This window comes from Tyto alba, unplaced genomic scaffold (genome assembly GCF_018691265.1).
Source record: "Tyto alba isolate M040663 unplaced genomic scaffold, T.alba_DEE_v4.0 Super-Scaffold_6, whole genome shotgun sequence".
Classification (NCBI taxonomy): domain Eukaryota; kingdom Metazoa; phylum Chordata; class Aves; order Strigiformes; family Tytonidae; genus Tyto; species Tyto alba.
Window position 1 is genome coordinate 14,957,216 of NW_024881327.1, and position 19,676 is coordinate 14,976,891.

Genomic DNA, 19,676 nt, shown 5'->3' on the forward strand with positions numbered 1-19,676 from the left:
ATGTGTTGCTGTGCTCCTGTGGGAGGACAGTCACTACCTTCCCTGTGTATTTGAATAAGATTAATGAATAAAGTGTAATAAAATGTCAGAAAAATAAAGATTAGCATCTTCGATGTGAGTGGAAGAGGCTATTTACAGTGCTTATTTATCACATCCATCCTATCTGACTTTATTTTGTATGTTATCTTAATGTGTAATGATTATGTAGATATGTATCCTATCCTAAATTCTTATTTAGGACAAATACTTTCAAAATGTTTATTACAATAAGATTTAATATAATTTCATGACTATTATTTTACTCTAACAAAGAGCTTTAAAGTATAACAAAGATAAGGTGTGGAGGCCAATAGCTCTACTAAAAAATGTTATGTATTGATAGTCTTTTTGTTTTCAATTGAGACAAAAGCAGCTGTTACCCTTCTGATAATTGGGACTCATATAGGAACCTGAACTAATCAGTAACCATATTTTACCATATACATGATAATTTTTTCACATCTACTGCCCATATAATTATAACATGCAGTAATGAGGTAGGTTTTTAAGTACTGTATCAATGTTAGCCTGAAATTATGATATCAAGCCCATAATGAATGGCTTATAGCAACATTTCTAGTTATTGAAAGCCCCAATTATGCTGTATTTCATCCCAGCAAACATGCATCACTTTGTTTAGCGACAGTTTGTGAAAAGGAGTTAATCAGCTGTCTCTTTTTGAGAGAAGTCTGCATGGTGCAGGATGAAAGTTGTGGGACAAATGGATTTTCCTACAGGGAAAGACCCCTTAAAAGTGGCCTTGCAAAGGAGAATGATTGCCTGAAATTTTTTCTTGATTAAATGAAAATGGCTTTGGTTTCTCAGAGTTCACAGATCCCAGAATTGCTGCATGAAGGCAAGACCATTTCCATGGAAGTTCAGGAGGGGCTACAACTGGAACACAGCTTTTGTAGAAAAGTAATTCATGGCTAAGTCCCAGTGCTGGAAGAGGTTTAGTACCTTCCACGAGGTAAAAGGGGAATTACACACTTGCTGACCAGAGACATTACTGAACATATTCGTCTACTCGCAAAAAACATGAAATGAAAACCTGTTGACATACTGACAGATTTTCTTCTCTGCTAAGTTTGAGGTAGATATGCACAGTGTTACTGTCTGGATGCTCATCAGCGTTAGCCCCCCAAAATAATACTCAGTCACCTGTTTGAGCATGGAAGAAAATACAGAGAATTAAATGCATTTCTTAAACAGTTAAAGAGGAAAAAAAATAGGTCAAATTTATCCCAAGCAGCCTTGACAGTATCTTTTTAAAAGTATTTATGTTGTAAAGAGATCTGCTTTATGTGAGCCTCTGAACATTAGGAATACAGGCAAATATAATTGCAAAGCAGAGTAGAAGGAAGTTAGTACTGATGAAGCTTCTAGTCTCCCAGCCTTCCTCTTCTATGCAGAGATGAAAGAAACAGTTGAGGCAGCCAAAAAGATTTTAAGCCAGAAGCAATGAATTTAACTAACCACAGTATGCAGACTGTTCAGTGCTATCCTACAGTTTAAGAACAGATCCATTACTGCATGTTCCTGTACAGCCTGTAATTGTTCTCCATGCTCTGTCTAGTAAATGCTACATACACCTCGGCCCCCAGATTTTCATCAAAACAGAAAGTGCAGAGCAAAGAAACGGAGACACGATCTCTCTTTCTTCTCCTTCCCGCTTTCTGTCCCACTGTATCTACAGCCTGTACCAAGTACAGCTGCCTGTACTTCTGTATCCCCAGACACCGGACTCCTCAGCCTCACTCAGGGACAGAATTTGTCTGAACTATATTACTAGATGCAAAGCTCCTAGCCCACTCATTCCTTTTAACCACCAGTTATGGGTTTTGCCTATAATCTGTTGTGGTTTAGCTCTAGCCAGCAACTAAACATCACATAGCTGCTCCCTTACTCCTCCCCCCTCCCAGTGGGATGGGGAAGAGAATCAAAAAAAAAAGTAAAACTCGTAGGTTGAGATAAGAACAGTTTAGTAACTATAGTATAATAATAGCAAAAATAAAAAATACAACAACAACAATAATAATAGTAATGAAAAGGAATATAACAAAAGTAGAGAGAAATAAAACCCAAGAAAAGACAAGTGATGCGCAATGCAATTGCTCACCACCTGCTGACTGATGCTCAAGCAGCGACCTGCCCCTCCCAGCCAACACCCCCCAGTTCATATATTGAGCGTGACATTCTATGCTACAGAATACCCCTTAGGCCAGTTCAGGCCAGCTGTCCTGGCCATGCTCCCTCCCAGCTCCTTGTGCACCAGCTCGCTGGCAGAGCATGGGAAACTGAAAAATCCTTAACTTAGGGTAAGTGCTACTTAGCACCAAGTAAAACATCAGTGGGTTATCAACATAATTCTCACACTAAATCCAAAACACAGCACTGTACCAGCTACTAGGAAGAAAATTAACTCTATTCCAGCTGAAACCAGGACATAATCAAAGCTAAATTCTTAGTCATTGTCCAGTCAGAGCATAAGACATATCCTCTAGTTGCTTCACCACTCTTTATCCATGGCTCAAACTCTAGCTACTTTTCTACTGTCTTTCTTTTCAGCCCCTCCTGCCATTCTCCCCAGTGCTGTTTCTTTAGTAAGTTTGTTCATTTCGGGCTGTTACAGATGTACAGATGTTACAGACTAATAGGGCATACCTCCAAAACTCTTCCAAGTTCCTCCTGCACCTTGGTTCCACGTGCAACATGGAGATCTCATCTCCATTGTTCAGGAAAGGTTATGTTTAACATAACGGTTCTTGCTACAAAAAGCAATGTCTTAAGCCAGAGCAGAATGGTTAATTCTGCTGTAGATAAAGCCTAAAAATTATTTGCTACCATCAACTCTAGCAGTTGGGATATTAAGTTAAAGAACAGCATTATCCAAATTGCAGCTTGTAATCACTTCATGAACAACCTGATGGCTAGCACAAGCCTCAGCTCTCTCTGCTGGCTTCTTTCCCAATAGACTGGGAAGACTCTGGTGACTTGAATCATGTGGCAGACTGACGGCTTGGGGGACAGAGAGACTGAGACCAGTTTTCAGGTTAGGCCTGCCTTCCTGCATGACCCAGATGGGAATGCAGGAGAAAGACAAAACCTGTCTGTAGCCAGGTATCTGTCCTGCTCAGACACCACTCACATCAGTGCAGTTTGTACAGATGAAAGATGTGGCCAACCAGATAAATTTTAGTCAAGAATTTTAATGGGAGATGATGCTATATTGAAATAGTAGTATTTTCTTATCAGGTAATAGCCTCACAGTATTTTTTTGTCATTAAGTTTGTGATGCACATACTGTCTTAATCTTGGTGGTCTTTCCACCTGCATTTTGTTACACAGTTCAGTTTTGAACTGATTGACAATCTATTTTCCTGTGTTTTTACATAGTACTGAACACACTATAAAAGCTACCATTATACTATAAAAGTGATAATTACAAGAAGAAGTGAAAGGCTAGGATAGTTAGAGCCTGTTTCAGTAGCCATACAGACTAAGGGGAATCATTCTTATTGACTTAAGTTGAGATGAGACTCTTACCCATTAGAAAATAATTCCTTCTTGCTATTTGGAGCATCCATATATTCTGAAAGCTATCAAAGGGAAGTGAAAAATTTCCCATTCTGCCCTTCTATAATATTCATATTAACAGTAGTGCTTAGAGACCTCCTTGGGGAATCTCAAATCTGTTGCTTTCTGCACCCATCCACAACCTTGTTTCCTCATGAAACTGCCAACCTGGGTACATGTTCTCTTACCGACCATACTTCATGGTACAAACAGCTGTAGATTTGGAAATAAACTAAAAACACCAACCCATTCTATAAAGGCTGTCCTCTAACAGCTGCTTATCTATGTTTTTCTGCAGGAAACTTCCTGGATCCTTTTCTCATTTCCCAAGCTGTACATTTCCTTGTTATCTATCCAGTCTTCCTTAAGACTCCTTGCTGAATTTCAGCAATGTGGCCTTTCATGTAGACCCAGATCTCTCTCGATCCCAGCCTTAATACCAGACTGTGAACATAATACCACTTCTTTTTAAAAAAAAATCTGACACAAGCCATAAATGCTGTATACTCAGCTGCCCATCCTATGAGCATGTACAGACCTCTTGCAGAGATCTGCTAAGATAGGCTAAGTACAAAAATAAGAAACTACTCAACTGTATAGTTACATACATCTCCTCTCAGGAGATGAGGTTAATTTCAGGATCTTAAGCAGAAGACCAGATGCTTAAGAATTAAACATACTGGAAAGAAGTCAAATTCAGTTTTCTTCAAAAAATGTCATAACCTTTTTCAGTACCATATGGAAAAAACAGCAGAATCCTAGAACACAACTGGTGTTGATAAATGGCACACTGCTGGCTAATCATTTTTATGAAGGTCACCCTGATTCATGCAGCCAGGCAGCATCTTACCGCAATCTTTCACTTTTCATTGTACTAGATCCTATCAAATGCAAATGCCACCTACTAAGCTGTTTCCCAAGCACTATCATGCAATTGAGACCAGAGGCTTTAACCTGTTACTTAAAAACTGATTGTTTAGAACAGCTTGCAGAGAATTAATATTCTAGTTTTTAACTGTACAGTAATAGTTTTTTGTCTTTAGAACTGTCCTCCCCGAGGCATGTCAGAGTCTTAGAAAACTGTAGCATTTTTAAGTTAGAAGTCCGTGATAATGCAGTACTTTTTCCAAGCCTCTGTAGCACAAATACTACATCAGCTAGAAACTAAGCATACCGTATGCATGCCAACACATACTTTCACAGTAATACTTAGTACTTATCAGCAATTAATCATTAATGTCTTAGGAAGCTGTTAAACAATATTATTCTAATTTACTTATTTTATAGCTGGCATAAATGGAATCAGAATGATGAAGAAATCTTCCTAAAGCATCAGAAAGACCATTTGAGAGGTGACCATGAAAAACATGAATTTTCATTCTCCAGCTATTACTCTTTTTAAAATTTACATTCTGAATATTAACTCACCTGAAACAAGTGGCAAAATTCTCATGACTTAAGCCAAAACCTAAGAGTAGCCCACATGGGGAAAAAAACAAAACAAAACACCTAAACCAAATTGCCATAGATCCGCAACTTTTCCCTTCTTTAAGATGAAGGTTTGAAGCCTGATTTTCTGTTTGTTTTAAAGAGTATAGGTATGATAGGTCCTTCTTATTTTCTACAGTGCAAATTTTTTTTCCTCTTCCTGTTTTCTTCGAGAAGATTATTTGAATAAGCAGAATAAGTAGATCAGAATTCTGTCATTACAGGTGCAAAGAAAATAAAATCTAAGAAACAAAGTAGATTTTTTTTGGTTCCTTGCTTTCTCCCGCTCCAGCATTTCATTCACAGTCTGTAAAGTTTGTGTATTGCTCATATTCCAACAGGCTCAGAGACACCTGCTTAATTTACAGTCAAAATAGAAGCCACAGGCAACAATGAAAGGTGGAAAAAAAAAAAAAAAAAGAGACATGGAAGGTGTTTCTAGGGTCTTAAAGTAGGTCATGAGCAGACTTGGAAGGAAATCCTGCTTTATTCACTAGATCTTACTGCAACCCTACAAGCAAGTTAAGGATTCAAGCTTTGGTTAAGCATTAAATTATTTAATTATTTCTTCATACTTTGAAGCTAGACAAAGTAAAAAAGACAAAAATTTTGAATTCCCCTAAAATTTATGAAGACAAAAGAATTCCTTAACGGGAAGAAAAGCTTTTAGAATTTCAGTAACAATAAGTGACCATTACAAGATATGTAACTCACTCTTCTACAATTCAACCTCCCTTTTCATGTCATTTTCACTTTGCCTTTTAAGATATTTGAAATTGTTCATATTTATAGATAACCGCATAGTCACATTATTGCTTTCAAGCCCCTCAGAAAACAAAGCAAACAAAGCTTGTTGGTTGAGTGTCTAGATATGGCCAAAGTGTCCAGCTTATTCTACTTTATTTAGAAATCTAGACATTATGTGACTAGAAATATCAACTGTCACTAAATCAGCAATGGTAGAAAACAACGAAATTACCACGGAGAACATAAGAAAGATTGTGTTAGCATCTTGCTAAACATTGCTTATGTATAACTGGGAAGTAAGGGTTCATTAATTTTTTTTGTTAAGCTTGCAGCCATTGTTATCCTCGTTTTAACTTTGTGTTTTAATACACTCTAATTATATAATCATAGCTTCTTAAATAATAACATAGAATAAAATTCGGTTGTACTCTCAGAGCCACTTCTGCACATTTTTGCAACACTGTGAACCATGTGTATATCGCACAGGCCAAGCCTTTTAGTTGTTTACATGATAGCTACACAAGCATCTGGGTTTATACATCATTTCATATTGTGCAATAACAGCACAGAGTTAACATACAACATGCAAATCACCTAAATTCAGTTACGTTTGTTGTGTTCATGTCTAAGGAATACCATGCAACTCTCAGAAGCAGAAATTGGATATTATTGACAAAAAACTATATTAGTAGAAATACATCCCTTAATGCAGTGAAGCTCTTGAATGTCTCGGACAAGACACTGTTTAGTTAGAGGATTTTATAATGCTGTTTTTACACCAATATAATCAAGAGACGGTGCCCACCAGAGGCAGTTGCAGCCTAAGTATTTAAGACAGTGAGGAAAGAATTGGGTAAAACTACAGATAATAGCAAGATGGTTAGCATTAGCAAGAACAAAGATGTGTTCCTGTCACTGGAGGTGTCAGTCTCTATGAACAAAGTTGGACTTTAAGCCTCCTTGACCCTGAGACTGCTGTGTGTCTGATTAGTTGTCCAGCCAGCAGAATGGCTTGAGGAGTCAGAGTGGATGCCTCGAATACCCTATCTACACCAGCATTCACATTTCCCTGAAAAACAAGTCACTTACCTGAGACAGTGTTTGCTTTATCAACCATGTCTTGGCACCACCTGGCCTCTTGAGGTGTGGGCTGTTCTGCAGTCGTAATGCATCGCTAGTTGCCCTCCGGTCACATCAGTGGGTTGCCTTCTGCTAAAGAAGTAAAGGATTTCCTTAAACAAAACACTTTGCTGGTTTCTCTCAGGCTGTATCCTAAAACCTTTCAGATACAAGCATTTTCTATGCTCAGCTCCTCCGTGCAAGCTGCACACTAACAAGCAGCAGCCTGAACGCTGCTGCTTGGCGTTGCTTTACAAGGCCAGGTCCTCTCAGTGCCCCTAGGCTTCACCGTTTGGGGCAAGGATAGCACTGACCCCAAACCCAAGACTTATCCCAGCTTTTCCTAGATTCCAGGGCCACTTGTTACTTTCTCATAATTCTCTGAATTATTCTCATAATTCCTTGAATTATTTTCTTTCTTCCCAGAGCCTAGTAGGATCCTCAAATATGCTTTGTGACAGATTTATTTTTTTGTTTAGTTGGTTTAGTTTTTCTGCTTCTTTGGCTTTTCCAATCCTACTGCAAATCCCCATGTGTTACACACTTTCTGGGACTGCTTTTATGGCTGCTTTGGCGGAGACCCACAGCTCCTTCGAGCTCCTTCAGCTAGCAGTACCACTCTCACACAACACCAGGCTAAGCCTCTTGCCGAGCCCCTCTCAGCAGCACCCAGCAGAACACCCCTGTTCTGCACCGGCCTGTGACCATGCCATTCTCAGTTTATGCTCTTGTTGTTGGAGAGTTTGAAGCTGAGAGACAACTTTCCACTCAAGACCAGGGAGGAAAAATTTCTAAATTAATTGCTGCATGCAGGTTTATTCTGCTAATAGCATGAGGTGCTATAAATGCCTATTTACCACTATAGATAAACTGCCTGATGTTTTACTGTATAATCGGATTCCATGATTTATTTTCTGCTGTATGAAATAATAAGCGTAGGCTGGCTTCGGCTCTGACTTATGCTCTCATAAACCCAGAGTAATTTGACTACAATGGAATTGCTAAGGAGTTGCACAGAGTTATAAAATCAACTGAAGAATCTGCTGTAAGCATATTGCACATGAAAAAGAAAGCAGAGGGAAGTGCTACGTTCAACTTTGAGGGCCTTTACCTGACTTTTATATGTCTAGTAGGACTTTTTCATACTGATTGGCTTCTTTATTTTCAAATAGAATTCAGTATGGAAATGACTACACTTTAAAACTAAAATCTTGGAATCCAGAACAAATCATCTGCCTAGACTGAGACTAGTAGTATTTTGTGTCTTGTTGCTGATCAAAGCATTTCTGCTGTTACATTGAAATCCCAGATCCACTAGTAGAATTTGACTGGAAGTGGAGTATTAAAAAGTGTTGAACAGTAAACTCATTACTGTTCTTTTGTCTGAAGTGAGAAACACATGATTTTTTTCCCATATGCATCTGACATAAGAGAAATATGAAAAACAAGCAAATTTTATTGCAGTTAAATAGTGGAGTTTGAATCTGGCTTTCATTTGACTGCTGCCTCAGCATAACATTAGGGAGATTGGGATGCTGACACATTTACCCATCCCTTCAAGTGTTCTGCCAAACTCCTGACTATAGACAAAAGAAATCCCACTATACTTATGAGACAGATTAGTGCTTGTTGGCATTGATATCCTGTGGTCCACACACAGAACATATTATAAGGAGCCTACCAAAAATGGCCCTAGATCTCCATTTAGATACGATATTTTAAAATTGTATTTATTAGAATAAACCAGTTGCATGAGAGGGCCAGTATGCTGCTGCATCAGTTGTCATTAGCCAGCAGATAAGCTGGCAACAGTTTTATCCAAAAAGATCAGTGCTACATATTTTCAGTCCTTGGAGGCACTATATTAAAAGACAACATTCTGTTAACATTTCTAGTTTACTGTTTACATATTTACTATTTTAGCAATAATTTCTAAAAGAATAACTTATGACAGTACCTTCATACCCTCCATGCAGCTGGAGTTAGGGCTAAGGATAGTTGCCAGCAATTTAAGATGAACTGATTACAAGAGTGTTCTGTTTTTCTCTGAAGCAAGCGTGACTAATTCAAGATTATTTTTTCTTCATGAAACAAATATTTTAGGGCTATATTGATTGATTTTAATCAATAAACAAATAAAATAAAATTGTACTTCAGGTAATCAGAGTCTTATAATTCCTGAAGGAATTAAGTAAAGGGAAAGGAAATTTCAGTACAAGATAGACAGAGCAATCCCCCAAATTATCTTTCAAATTATTAAAACATGATTCTCAAACTACAGTATTGCTGTGTCCTGTCCCCTGTAGACAAGTGCACACAAGACATGGAAAAAGCAGCAAACAGTAACAGTGCAATATGATTGCATGAAGCTTACTTTCCTTGAAAAAATAAAATCAACTCAGTGATGCTCTGTGTTCTGTAACAGTGTTGTACTCTGTAGTCTTGCAGTCAAAGAATTGTTAGGGTCCAGAATCCAGTAATTTAAAAGCATACACAAACAGATTGAAGATTAAAAGTTGAGTCAAGTATTAAAACTGAATGACAGCATTGCATTACAAGTTTTATCTTTATCAGATGGGGAAAAAAAGGTAAACTGCCAGTTTATGTAAGTGGCAATGTTTTTCCTAATGTCTATATAGATGACGTGGTTTACACTAGCTAAGGGTTTGCCTCTAATAGTGTGGTTTGAGTATTTTCTCTTTCTCTTTTCTTAATAAGAAGAGAGAAAACATGTAAGCAGGACCTTTCTTCCTTTGGAGTTCTACTTCTGCTGTTTTTTCCCCATGCATAGTCATAATTTTCTGTACGTCACATCATAATTTCCTCTGCAGCAGCCAGTTTGATATCACAGAAGATTATGACCTCAGGTGAAATAATATGCAGCAGGAGCAGATGAATGCCTCAGTACAAAAGCCATGAAAAGAGGACCTAATTAAAAAAATAGAGGAAAATAAAAATAGAATGTGTAGAAAGAACTCTTCCCCCCATGCTACTGTAAATCAGTTCATCTTTAAAGAAATAATAATAAAAAAAAAATCTTATCCATAAAGCACTGGTCTAACCCAAGTAATATTTTGGTCAAAAAGAAAAAAAGAATGCGGAATTGTAGCTAAATACAATAAAGATGAAGCACTTAAAGTAAAATGGCAATATGTCATTTAAATGATTTGATCATTATACCCAATTGCAAAGTAAAAGAATTTTGAAAGAAATACTGTATCTTTTCCATGTCACCAAAACCTGCTGGTTTTGCAGCTTGGTTTATACAAATCAGGGACCTTGATCATACAAATCATCCTTTCCCCTCACTGATTTACACCATTTATACCAGCACAACTATTTACACCGATAAACTGCTGTAGAAGGAATTCAAGTTTCCAGTTGCAAGACAAAATCAGAACATTTCAAAACACAAATCTTAAATTTTAAGCCCAAAAGATCACTTTAAGAAATACTGCCAAGTAGTTTTCTAGCTGATTATCTGAGAAGTGGGTATAGTTTTTGAAGCCTATGTATATAATAAACATAGTAACAGTTGTTGGTAACTTGTGATTTCTGTTGCTTTTTAAAGGTTAAATCTATTCTATGCATTTTGAGTCGGCAAACCAATGTAGGTCTCCTACTGAGAAATATCATTACATATGAAATTGTATTGTGAAACACAACATTCACATTTCAGAATGAAGATACAAAGACTTAGCAGAGAACTGTTTGGAAGGCAGTGCCACTGTGGCCATCGTGATGTAAAGATATGATAGGCCAAGGTAATGCAGAATGTTTGTGAGAAGAAAACGGACAGGCTTTCAAAAAAAACATTCAGTACATCACTGTACTGGACATCCATTTTCTATGCTTTTATTTAGTCATTCCTTAACTAGCTATGATGCCATCATCACCAGAATCATAGACACCTACCTAATTTTTATCAGCTTGTAGGTTTACTCACCATATACACACTTAAATAGTGGTGTGCATCTTTGCAGGACCAGGATAATTTCTGAAGTACAAATGACTTCTAAACTGTAGTTTAAATATTGGAGATGAGAAATAGAAAAGTTTGGAATAATGGAGGAACCAGACCAATATATTCAAAAACTTAATTAACAATTGGGTAAAACACAAGTTTTTAGGACTGTCTGAGGCTGTGTTGTTTTTCTTGCGAAGACACAGCTCTGTATCCTAACAGAACATTAATAAGAAATGTTTTTGTCCCAATCTGTATGAGATGCATCTGCTTCTTTAATGTCACTTAGATTGGCAGAGCTTAAACTTTATATTAAAAAAAAGGCCCGGTATGAAAACAACAAAATTAATTTAAGGTTTAGATTAAAAGAGCACCAAGTGAGCTATTTGCAAAAAGATTTTCTGATAGCTGCCTATACTATGGCACAGCCCCCTTTGCCTGATGTAACTGTATTTCTGGAAATAATAACCTTACAGTGGTGACAACAATCAAAGCATTGGTGCATATGTTTTAGAAGGAACTCAGTAGCTGTGTATAGCTTATGCTTTACATTGTTTTCATACCTTAAGCTGTCACTTTAATTCTTTTTTTCTTGTTAACCTTTTGTGACTTAGTGGTTTGTTTTAGGGTTTAGTAAACTGGGGAAGAAATCTTAAGGGAAAATTATGCAAACACATCTTGGGAAAAGCAAATTGAAACTACTCTAAGTGCTGCATTTTGAAGACCTACCAGTCATATGCACTAAAAAAATGTTGGTCTTTGATTTGGGCATTCATTGGAGCACGCATGGCTGAGCCACGGGGAAATTCGATAAGAGTCTCTTCATAGGGGGTATGCAAACAGTCACAGTAATTTGATAAAGCCGCATTAAAACCCAGTTTTGCATAAAACTCCCATAAGCAACTCAGAGTAGAAAAAGAGACTGCACTAATTCTTAGAGATGGTTGTGTTGCATTGAGCTAAAGAATACTGTGGAAGTAACAACTCATTCTGTAATAAATCTTCCTGTACATTTTGTAGGAAAAAAAAATATTCCTCTGGTCTCTTGGGTTGTTGTCATTGTGGTGTCTTTAAACAGTATTACGTGTACTTAAAAAAAGAGAAACTATACAACAGCATTGCCCTTTGTGAGCTGTAGTGAAGCATTTTTAAGCAGAAATGTGAATGCTCTCATTAAACTGTTCAATCACTGATCTCTTAGGAATAGCAAATGTTTATTTAAAAAGGTCACAGGAAAAAATTCAACACAGCTTCTAGGAGGCTGGAAACACGTTAAGTGTGGGAGTTCATAATGCTGCTGAACTGCAAGGTAATAGTTGTATTGAGAACAAGACACAGCAACATGCTGTGGTCTTGTTTTGACTGTAAAAGATTTGGAGTTCGGTGAGTATTCTTGTGTGCAAAATCTGTTTCTTAGCGACAGAGCAGGGAGAAGCGAGTCGGTAATAAGTACATGGAGTATTCTGAGTCAGAAATACACTTTTTGCTTGAGGATGCAATGGGGTGTCATAGCCTGCGCTTGGAGTGGGTAGTCAGGACCTTCAGAATATTCCTCCTACATCTGGTACAAGATTCTTTGTGGCCCTGAACTAATGAGCTGAGTTAATCCTCTTGGGCATAAGGAGGCAGCACCAGGAGGTCCTAGTCATAGCCCTAACCCAGGCCTGTTCTTCACCCAGCTGCCTAGGGCAGAGAAGCAGCTACACAGGGAGAGCTCTAGCATGGGAAAGAGGTAGAGCAACAAACTCAATTAAGGCATCTCTTTTACAAATCTACCAGCCTGTGTAGTCACGTCAAAGTCTGGTGCTTATAGCCTGCGCCTACTTGGGAGGCATCCTGAAGTTCATTTTACCCTAACTTTTTGAGTATACTTTAGAGGCAGAGTGACATTTCTTGGAGTAAGATTTGTTTCTGAATCTTTCTGCCTTGCTTTTGCTGTCTGTACAGTGGAAGCTGATTACCTATCTACCTAACAAAAATATTGTGTGGATAAGAATTTTTGTCGTGTATTTGAAGTGAAAGACGATTATGTACTTAAAAATATAGCAGTTTTTGATACGTAACTTTTTTGTCAAACCAGAGAGCATGGAAGTAAAAGAATGTATGAGTTAATAACTTACAGCAAATGAAAACCTATCACGCAATTATTTTCAGTGGAGTTTTGCCAAATTCCACCCAGGTAAGGAAGCTGGCTTGTAACTGGTTTTGGATTTTTTAACCCTTGCTCCCAAACCCTCACCCAACTCTTAGCTTTGTATTATTCTTTGCTTACATATTTTATATGCAGTTACATATCAAGACACGGGAACAAACTTTACACCTGATTCTTATCTCAAGCTTAATTTTACCATGGTTTTAGTTTGCTGATTTCAATTGCATTATAGTAATTTGAGGACCACGTTCAGTTCATCTGATCCAGAATCAGTGATTCAGTTTCATTTTGCACACATGTTTTGACGCACAAAGCAGGCAAGTCAAATACAACATCATGTATTCGCGCAACTTTTGTAATAGAAAACGTGAGAAGAAGATGCATAAAACAGGATGTTGGAATATTCCAGCCAAGTTTGGTTCTTTTCTCTGCTGATTTGGAAAACACAAGCACTGAATCTGAACACCTGACTATATTGTCTCATGATATTTTGGTGTAGGACTTCCTTTCATTTCAGCATCATGCCTCCATTTGTCACTGCACGAAGAATGTGAGAGATTTATTTCTTTTAAATTTCTCCTATTTTTTTAGTCCTACCTTGACACAGAATCTTATGTTGAATTTGTTTGACTGTAAGCAGATTCCAGTTTCTCTTTTTTGAAAAAGAAATATACATACCTGCAGTGAAACACAGTCCCCTGATGTCCTGATTTTGTCCAAGGTGGAGACAGTCATGGTAGTGATGTTTTAACTCTGTTGCACGTATCTCGGTTATTCTGTGAAATGCTTATTATTTTGATAATAAATTTAATAGTTAAGATCCACGAAGAATTAGTGTTCCTCCTTCAGCTCCGCTTAGGGAATTATCTAAAGTCCCATTATGTGCCCCTCATATATATATATGCATATTAATATTTCTGAATCTATATAGTGTAGGTATATATACAATACTTATAATCCTTTTTTATATATATATATATATATATATATATATATATATATATATATATAGTATGTAAAGGGTATGTATGCCTCAATATTAACAAGAATTGGGAGATTTAGAAACTTCTTTTTGCAGAGCTCTGGAACACTTTACAGTAGAAGATCATATTATAAATATAGACAACCTTGGCTTTCATACTGAATACACTGCAGAATGAGGAGAACTCGGTAGCTTGACCACCACGTATGATCAGGAGAAAGGAGTGACAATAGAGTGGTGAATAACAAGGGAAAGAGGAGATTTGCTTTGAAACCATTAAGGAATTAAGGAGAAGGGGTCTTTTTCTTACTTTGCAAAACTTTTGCTTTGGTGATTTTCACCCCAAGGTTTTGTTTTCATCCAGATTTTCCAGTTGATTCCAACTGTCTCTTGGAAATCGCTCATTTTGGAAGCCCTGGAATTTAGGTTATTGACTATTGTCTGTTGCTGACTGACTGCTGGGAAAGGAAGCGGTATTTTCGATGACTGTAATAGAAGGCCAATTTTTCCTTTATTCCTACACAGAAACATCAACTCTGATTTGTTATACAGAAAGGGTTCCGTACAAAGATTGTGGTGTGTTATTTATGACACCTCAGAACATTGTAGTCTCTTATAGATGTAGAGCGAATTTTTCTTTCAGCCTTAGGAAAAGAATGATAGTGGTGTTAAATTTCAGGTATAGAAGTACAAAGAACACGCCGTGTGGCAGTGAGTGCACGAACAGAGCTTGTGACTGGGAACCAGTACCTCTGTCTGCTTTGTCTATTTTATTCCCCATTATGTTTTTAAGTAACCTAAGCAATTTATTTTCTGTATTTCAATTGCTTGATCTGCATAATGACAAGAGTAATTTACATGGTCCACAAAGGTGTGTGAACTGGGTGTTGTAAAGTGCTCAGAACCTCCCTCTGGTGAAACCCAAAGTTATCTTCAGAATATTATTTATCAGCTCCTGCGACTCTGCCTCAAACACTGAACTTCTTTACAAAGGTATTAGTGCCAGGTGGTTAATCCCTTTTGTTGTAGGTGGTTTTGCTTTCCTAGCTCTGTTGCACTAAAAGCTGGCCCTCAAGCATCTTGTATGAATTTGACAACACTGAAGGAATGACTTCACTCTGTTTAAAATTTTCGTTTTGTATGATTACTGTTATGTTCGGGACTCTACGGTGGGTTTTCATTTCATTTTTTTTAAATGTAACTCTTTGTTTTACAGATGAGGGCAGGAACGCAGTTGACCATGCAGGTGGTGCACATATTGTAGTGGACCATATAAGGTCACTGTGCAGTAAAACAGATCCAGCCAGTGAGAAGCTCTTGACTGTCTTTTGTGGCATGCTGATGAACTATAGCAATGAGAATGGTAAACAACACCGAACATTTGCTTTATCTCTACCAGGAGAACCACCCCATCAAAAAAAAGATAAAAGGTTTACTGTAGGTTTACGTTGTGGATACTAACACTAAGTTATTCTGAAAAGATCAATTACCTCAATTCACTTATACAATTTTCTGTTGCAGTAAAACTATGTTCCCCAAAATACTAGGTGTCTTCCTGGTGCAATTCCATATAGCATATCATATAAAGTTTTAAAATCAACACCTGAAATTTACTTCTTTGTCTAAAAGCAATACATGGAGATATCTCGTATGCCTTAGGAAAAAATAGATTTACATAAGTAAACTAGAAAGCTACATTAAGTCCTGTCTTTTTCATTTAATATCAAACAACACCATAAGACTAATTTGTTGCAGGCGTGTAGTGTTGTCTTGTTGAGGATTTGAGGGTATGTATGCCAAACAGTTTCCCTTAATGATTTTTGTCCTCATGAAATGTATAAAAGCCACATTGCTTTCTTCTAAGATAAATGGGGAATAATTTATATATATGTTCAACACTGTTCTGTGTCTACAAATTATAATTTTATGTTCTTTATCTCATTAAATGGAGATGTTTGGGGGCTGAGACAAAAACACAAGATAGTATCTTAAATGAGAAATCCTTGATCACTGAGGGTAAGAAAAGAGTGTTCTACACTAGTTGTACAAACATACTGATATTTTAGTACCTAGTTTGCTTCTGAACGCAAATGTGGTAATATGCCAAAGCATATTTTACAGCGTTCACACATTTCCAAGTTTTTCAAAATTTGAATCTCTAAGAAAACTGAGATAAATGAGGAAAGCTAAATAGAGGCTGTTCTCCTGACTTGTAATGGCACAGACTGCAAATGTAGTTAGCTAATCACATTGTTTCTTCAATCACATCCATTTCCTGAATTGTACTGTTTTATCTTAGGAAGAAATAGCTTCCTTATTAGCTGCTCACCATTTCCTTAAAGTTATCACTCACTGTAACTCATTTTTCCAAACCTATGTCCCAAAAACTCTTCTACTTTTCAGGATGGTCCATAGGCTTAACTGATTTTTTGTCTTTTTTTTTTAAAAAAAAAACTTTACTGTATGAATTTTTAATCTGCTGTATCATCTCTTCTAGCATAGTTTACTTGTGTGTTTTCTCTGCCATCACTCTGGAGCTCTCAACTCTTAGTGTTACTTATTTACCTCCAAATATCACCGTTGTATATGTCTCATCTCTTTCTCTTGTTCTTACATTCTTTTTTTCTCCTCTTCTCCTAGTATTATCTAAGAATACTCGTTTACAATACTTCTTTCTTCTCCAAATATCAACTTACTAGTTCCTTTATTTCATATAGTTTTCAGGAACTGTTTTGCTTGATGTATGCATGAGTGTCACATTTTATTACATTTCATAGTGTTAACTCCATATTTTATTTGTTAAATTATTTGGAGCAAACGGATACTTTCACCTCAAAGCTACCGGAATCCTCTGGATTAATTAAAGACTAATGAGCATCCAGTATGTTTGGTAGCTCAGGACAGATGAATCCAAAAGCGCTGTGTGGAGATACTGTATAAGTTTTGCTTCAGTGACCAAGCTCCCAGCAGATCTTCCCTAGGAAAACTAATTATGAGCTAAATCTCCCAGACAAGCAGCTTCTGAACAGTTCAACTGTTATGAACATTGAATAAATGACTCATTCCGTCTAGTAAGATAGCTTGTTCTGATGCCTTCAGTAAAGCAGCTGTGTAGTTCAGGGACAACTAGGAGGATTCACTAGCTGCTCTCTACTCTGCTAAATGACATCTTTCACCTCGCACCAACTAACGAACTGACGCAATATTCACAGTAGCCACTGAAGCAGTGTCAGAAGTGAGAAATGCAGGAGTATTCCCAGCTCCTGGATCTGGGTGCACACCACCTCCGTGTCCTACCACCAACACCGGGGAGGAATGCTGGGAGCTTACCAGACCCTCACCTTACCTCACATGCTTAGTGGTCTCCATGAGAAAGGATCTTTTGGTAGGGACCCGGCTCCCGTTTGGCCCAGCACCCATGGGCATGTTGTGTAAGACTTGTGTCCTGACGTTTCATTGTGAATTTGCTCACCGACTGGAGCAGCCACTGAATTAAAGCCCAAATAATCTGCCAAATCAATATTTTTTTAAAAAGGAGGTAGAGGATTACATTTTTAGAAGAAAACTTAGTGACCGTACCTGCGGCATCTGAATAGAAAGACATGGATAGTTGACCTGTCTTGGCAGTTTTAAGAACCACAAGTACAATTGGACCATAGTTGTGAACTGCTCTAAAAATATCACCTGTGGACCATCGTAAATTTTCAAGACAACAGTCAAATATCAAACATAAGCCCAAGACAACCACTTACTTCCATGCATTGCAGCATCAGGTGGATAATATTGTGAGTAAATGCAGTTCTTTGCTGGCCTCTTAAACATGAAAACTCAGATTGCCCTGACAATTCATTGTGTTCACAGATTAGCAGATACCATTTTCAGGTTTTAATTGCAAAGGCTTGATCCCTTGTTATTTATGAAGAAGATAAACACTGCACTGGTTTTGCTGAAGGATGAGGAATATGGGATTGCAGCCTAGAGTCCCAGATTGTTTTGTCTGTAGTTATGGAAACAAATTGGACAAAAATAAAAGAAAAAATATTAGAAATGTAAGAAGGAAGTGTTTCAGTCTTTTAAATAACACTTCTACCTTCTCTTTTATTGTTTCTGTAATCTTTCCCTGCTTAGCATGCTATGTTGCAAAATTACAGGTGGGAACCATGAAGATTTCTTTACTGCTTTTAATGACTCACACTCTTAAGTTGCACTAGCTGTCCAGATAAGGACGATTACAGCACATTTGATTCTTAGTTGCATCTAATTATCTGTGAACACCCTACTTTTTTCTAATCCTTAGCATTTTATGAGAAAAGAGTATATAAACTGTTTTATTTAGTTCTAAGCAGTTCATCATTTCCAGTCAACTAATTGCCCTCTTTTCCAATAGCTACTACTTTATTTTTAATAGCTATCAACTACCTTATTTTTTTAACATGAGAGACTCATTCTTGAGTATTTCAGGCTTTTGAATTAGCATAGGGATTTATCACGCATGAGTTTTACAAAAATGGCAACTAAAGAGCAATTACAAGTAATATTTTCTTTCCCAAACAGAGCAAATTAATGGAGCATTCTTATATCTCATCCCACTTCTGGACACTCAGCTTGCAATTGTAACTCCATTCATAACACTGTTGTCTAAGCTTTAAAACTCAGATTCCCTTTACAATGTTCTTGTACCATCTGCTTGTGTTCAGGAGTTATTTTTGCCTGCTGTCTTTCAATTCTTCCTTTGCCCCCTTGGTATCTTATAATTTCATTAGTCACTACAAAGTTAATAGAACAAACTTGGCTTTGGCATCTCTTGCAGTTCTTTTACACTTAAAAAAAAAAAAAAAGTATCAATTTTTAATTACTTTACTAGAAAACAGAGAGGTTTTTCTGATGGGACACATCCCTTTGCCTTCAGCTCTGATTATCTCAACCCTCTCTGTCATAATCATATTTTACTACCCAAATTCAATCAGACACAAATAGCTCTTCCCCGCTTTCCATTATTACTTCTTAAAATGCAAAGTTGCAGGTATGGCTAGGAATGAAACAAACACATCACACGTTTGTGAATGGTTTTGCTCATAGCCTAATCCTGAAAGAAGCAAGTCTTGACAAAAACCTGTAATAATTCATTCTTTTTTTGTCAAGCTATGCAAACTGTATTTGGGGTACAGAGACCTGTGCTTAAAGCTGCTGGTTTGGCACCTTTCAGGGGGTTTAGTGTGGTGTTGTGCTTCTCCCATTCAGAAGACTGTTACAGATTCGTAGGCTACTTTGGGTTGGAAGGGACCTTAAAGACCATCTAGTTCCAACCCCCCTGCCACACACCTTCCACCAGCCCAGGGTGCTCAAAGCCCTGTCAAGGCCAGTGGCCTTGAACCCTTCCAGGGAGGGGGCAGCCACAGCTCCTCTGGGCACCCTGTGCCAGTGCCTCACCACCCGCACAGGAAAGAATGTCCTGTCATTACATATAGTCTCCGTGTAGCTTTGAATCTGTTTAAGAGCAAGAAGCAGAGCAAAAAAAACCTAATATCTAATCTAATAAAACGAATAATTATATGCAAACATGCACACAAAAGAGTTAGTGACATGATTCTGCAGATCCCATAGTCCCG

General features: G+C 37.4%; 1 protein-coding gene across 5 annotated transcripts in view; it reads left to right on the forward strand.

Annotated features, from left to right (window-relative positions):
- RAP1GDS1 (Rap1 GTPase-GDP dissociation stimulator 1) overlaps nucleotides 1-19,676 on the forward strand; it is a 101,870-nt gene that overhangs the window by 59,813 nt on the left and 22,381 nt on the right. For 4 of the 5 annotated variants that reach the window (XM_042807704.1, XM_042807705.1, XM_033005091.1 and 1 more), the window contains one exon: nucleotides 15,284-15,430. The exons of the other annotated variant lie outside the window; for it this stretch is intronic. In XM_042807704.1, the coding sequence (XP_042663638.1) occupies nucleotides 15,284-15,430 (147 nt within the window). The remainder of the gene's footprint in view (nucleotides 1-15,283; nucleotides 15,431-19,676) is intronic. 5 annotated transcript variants of the gene reach the window in all.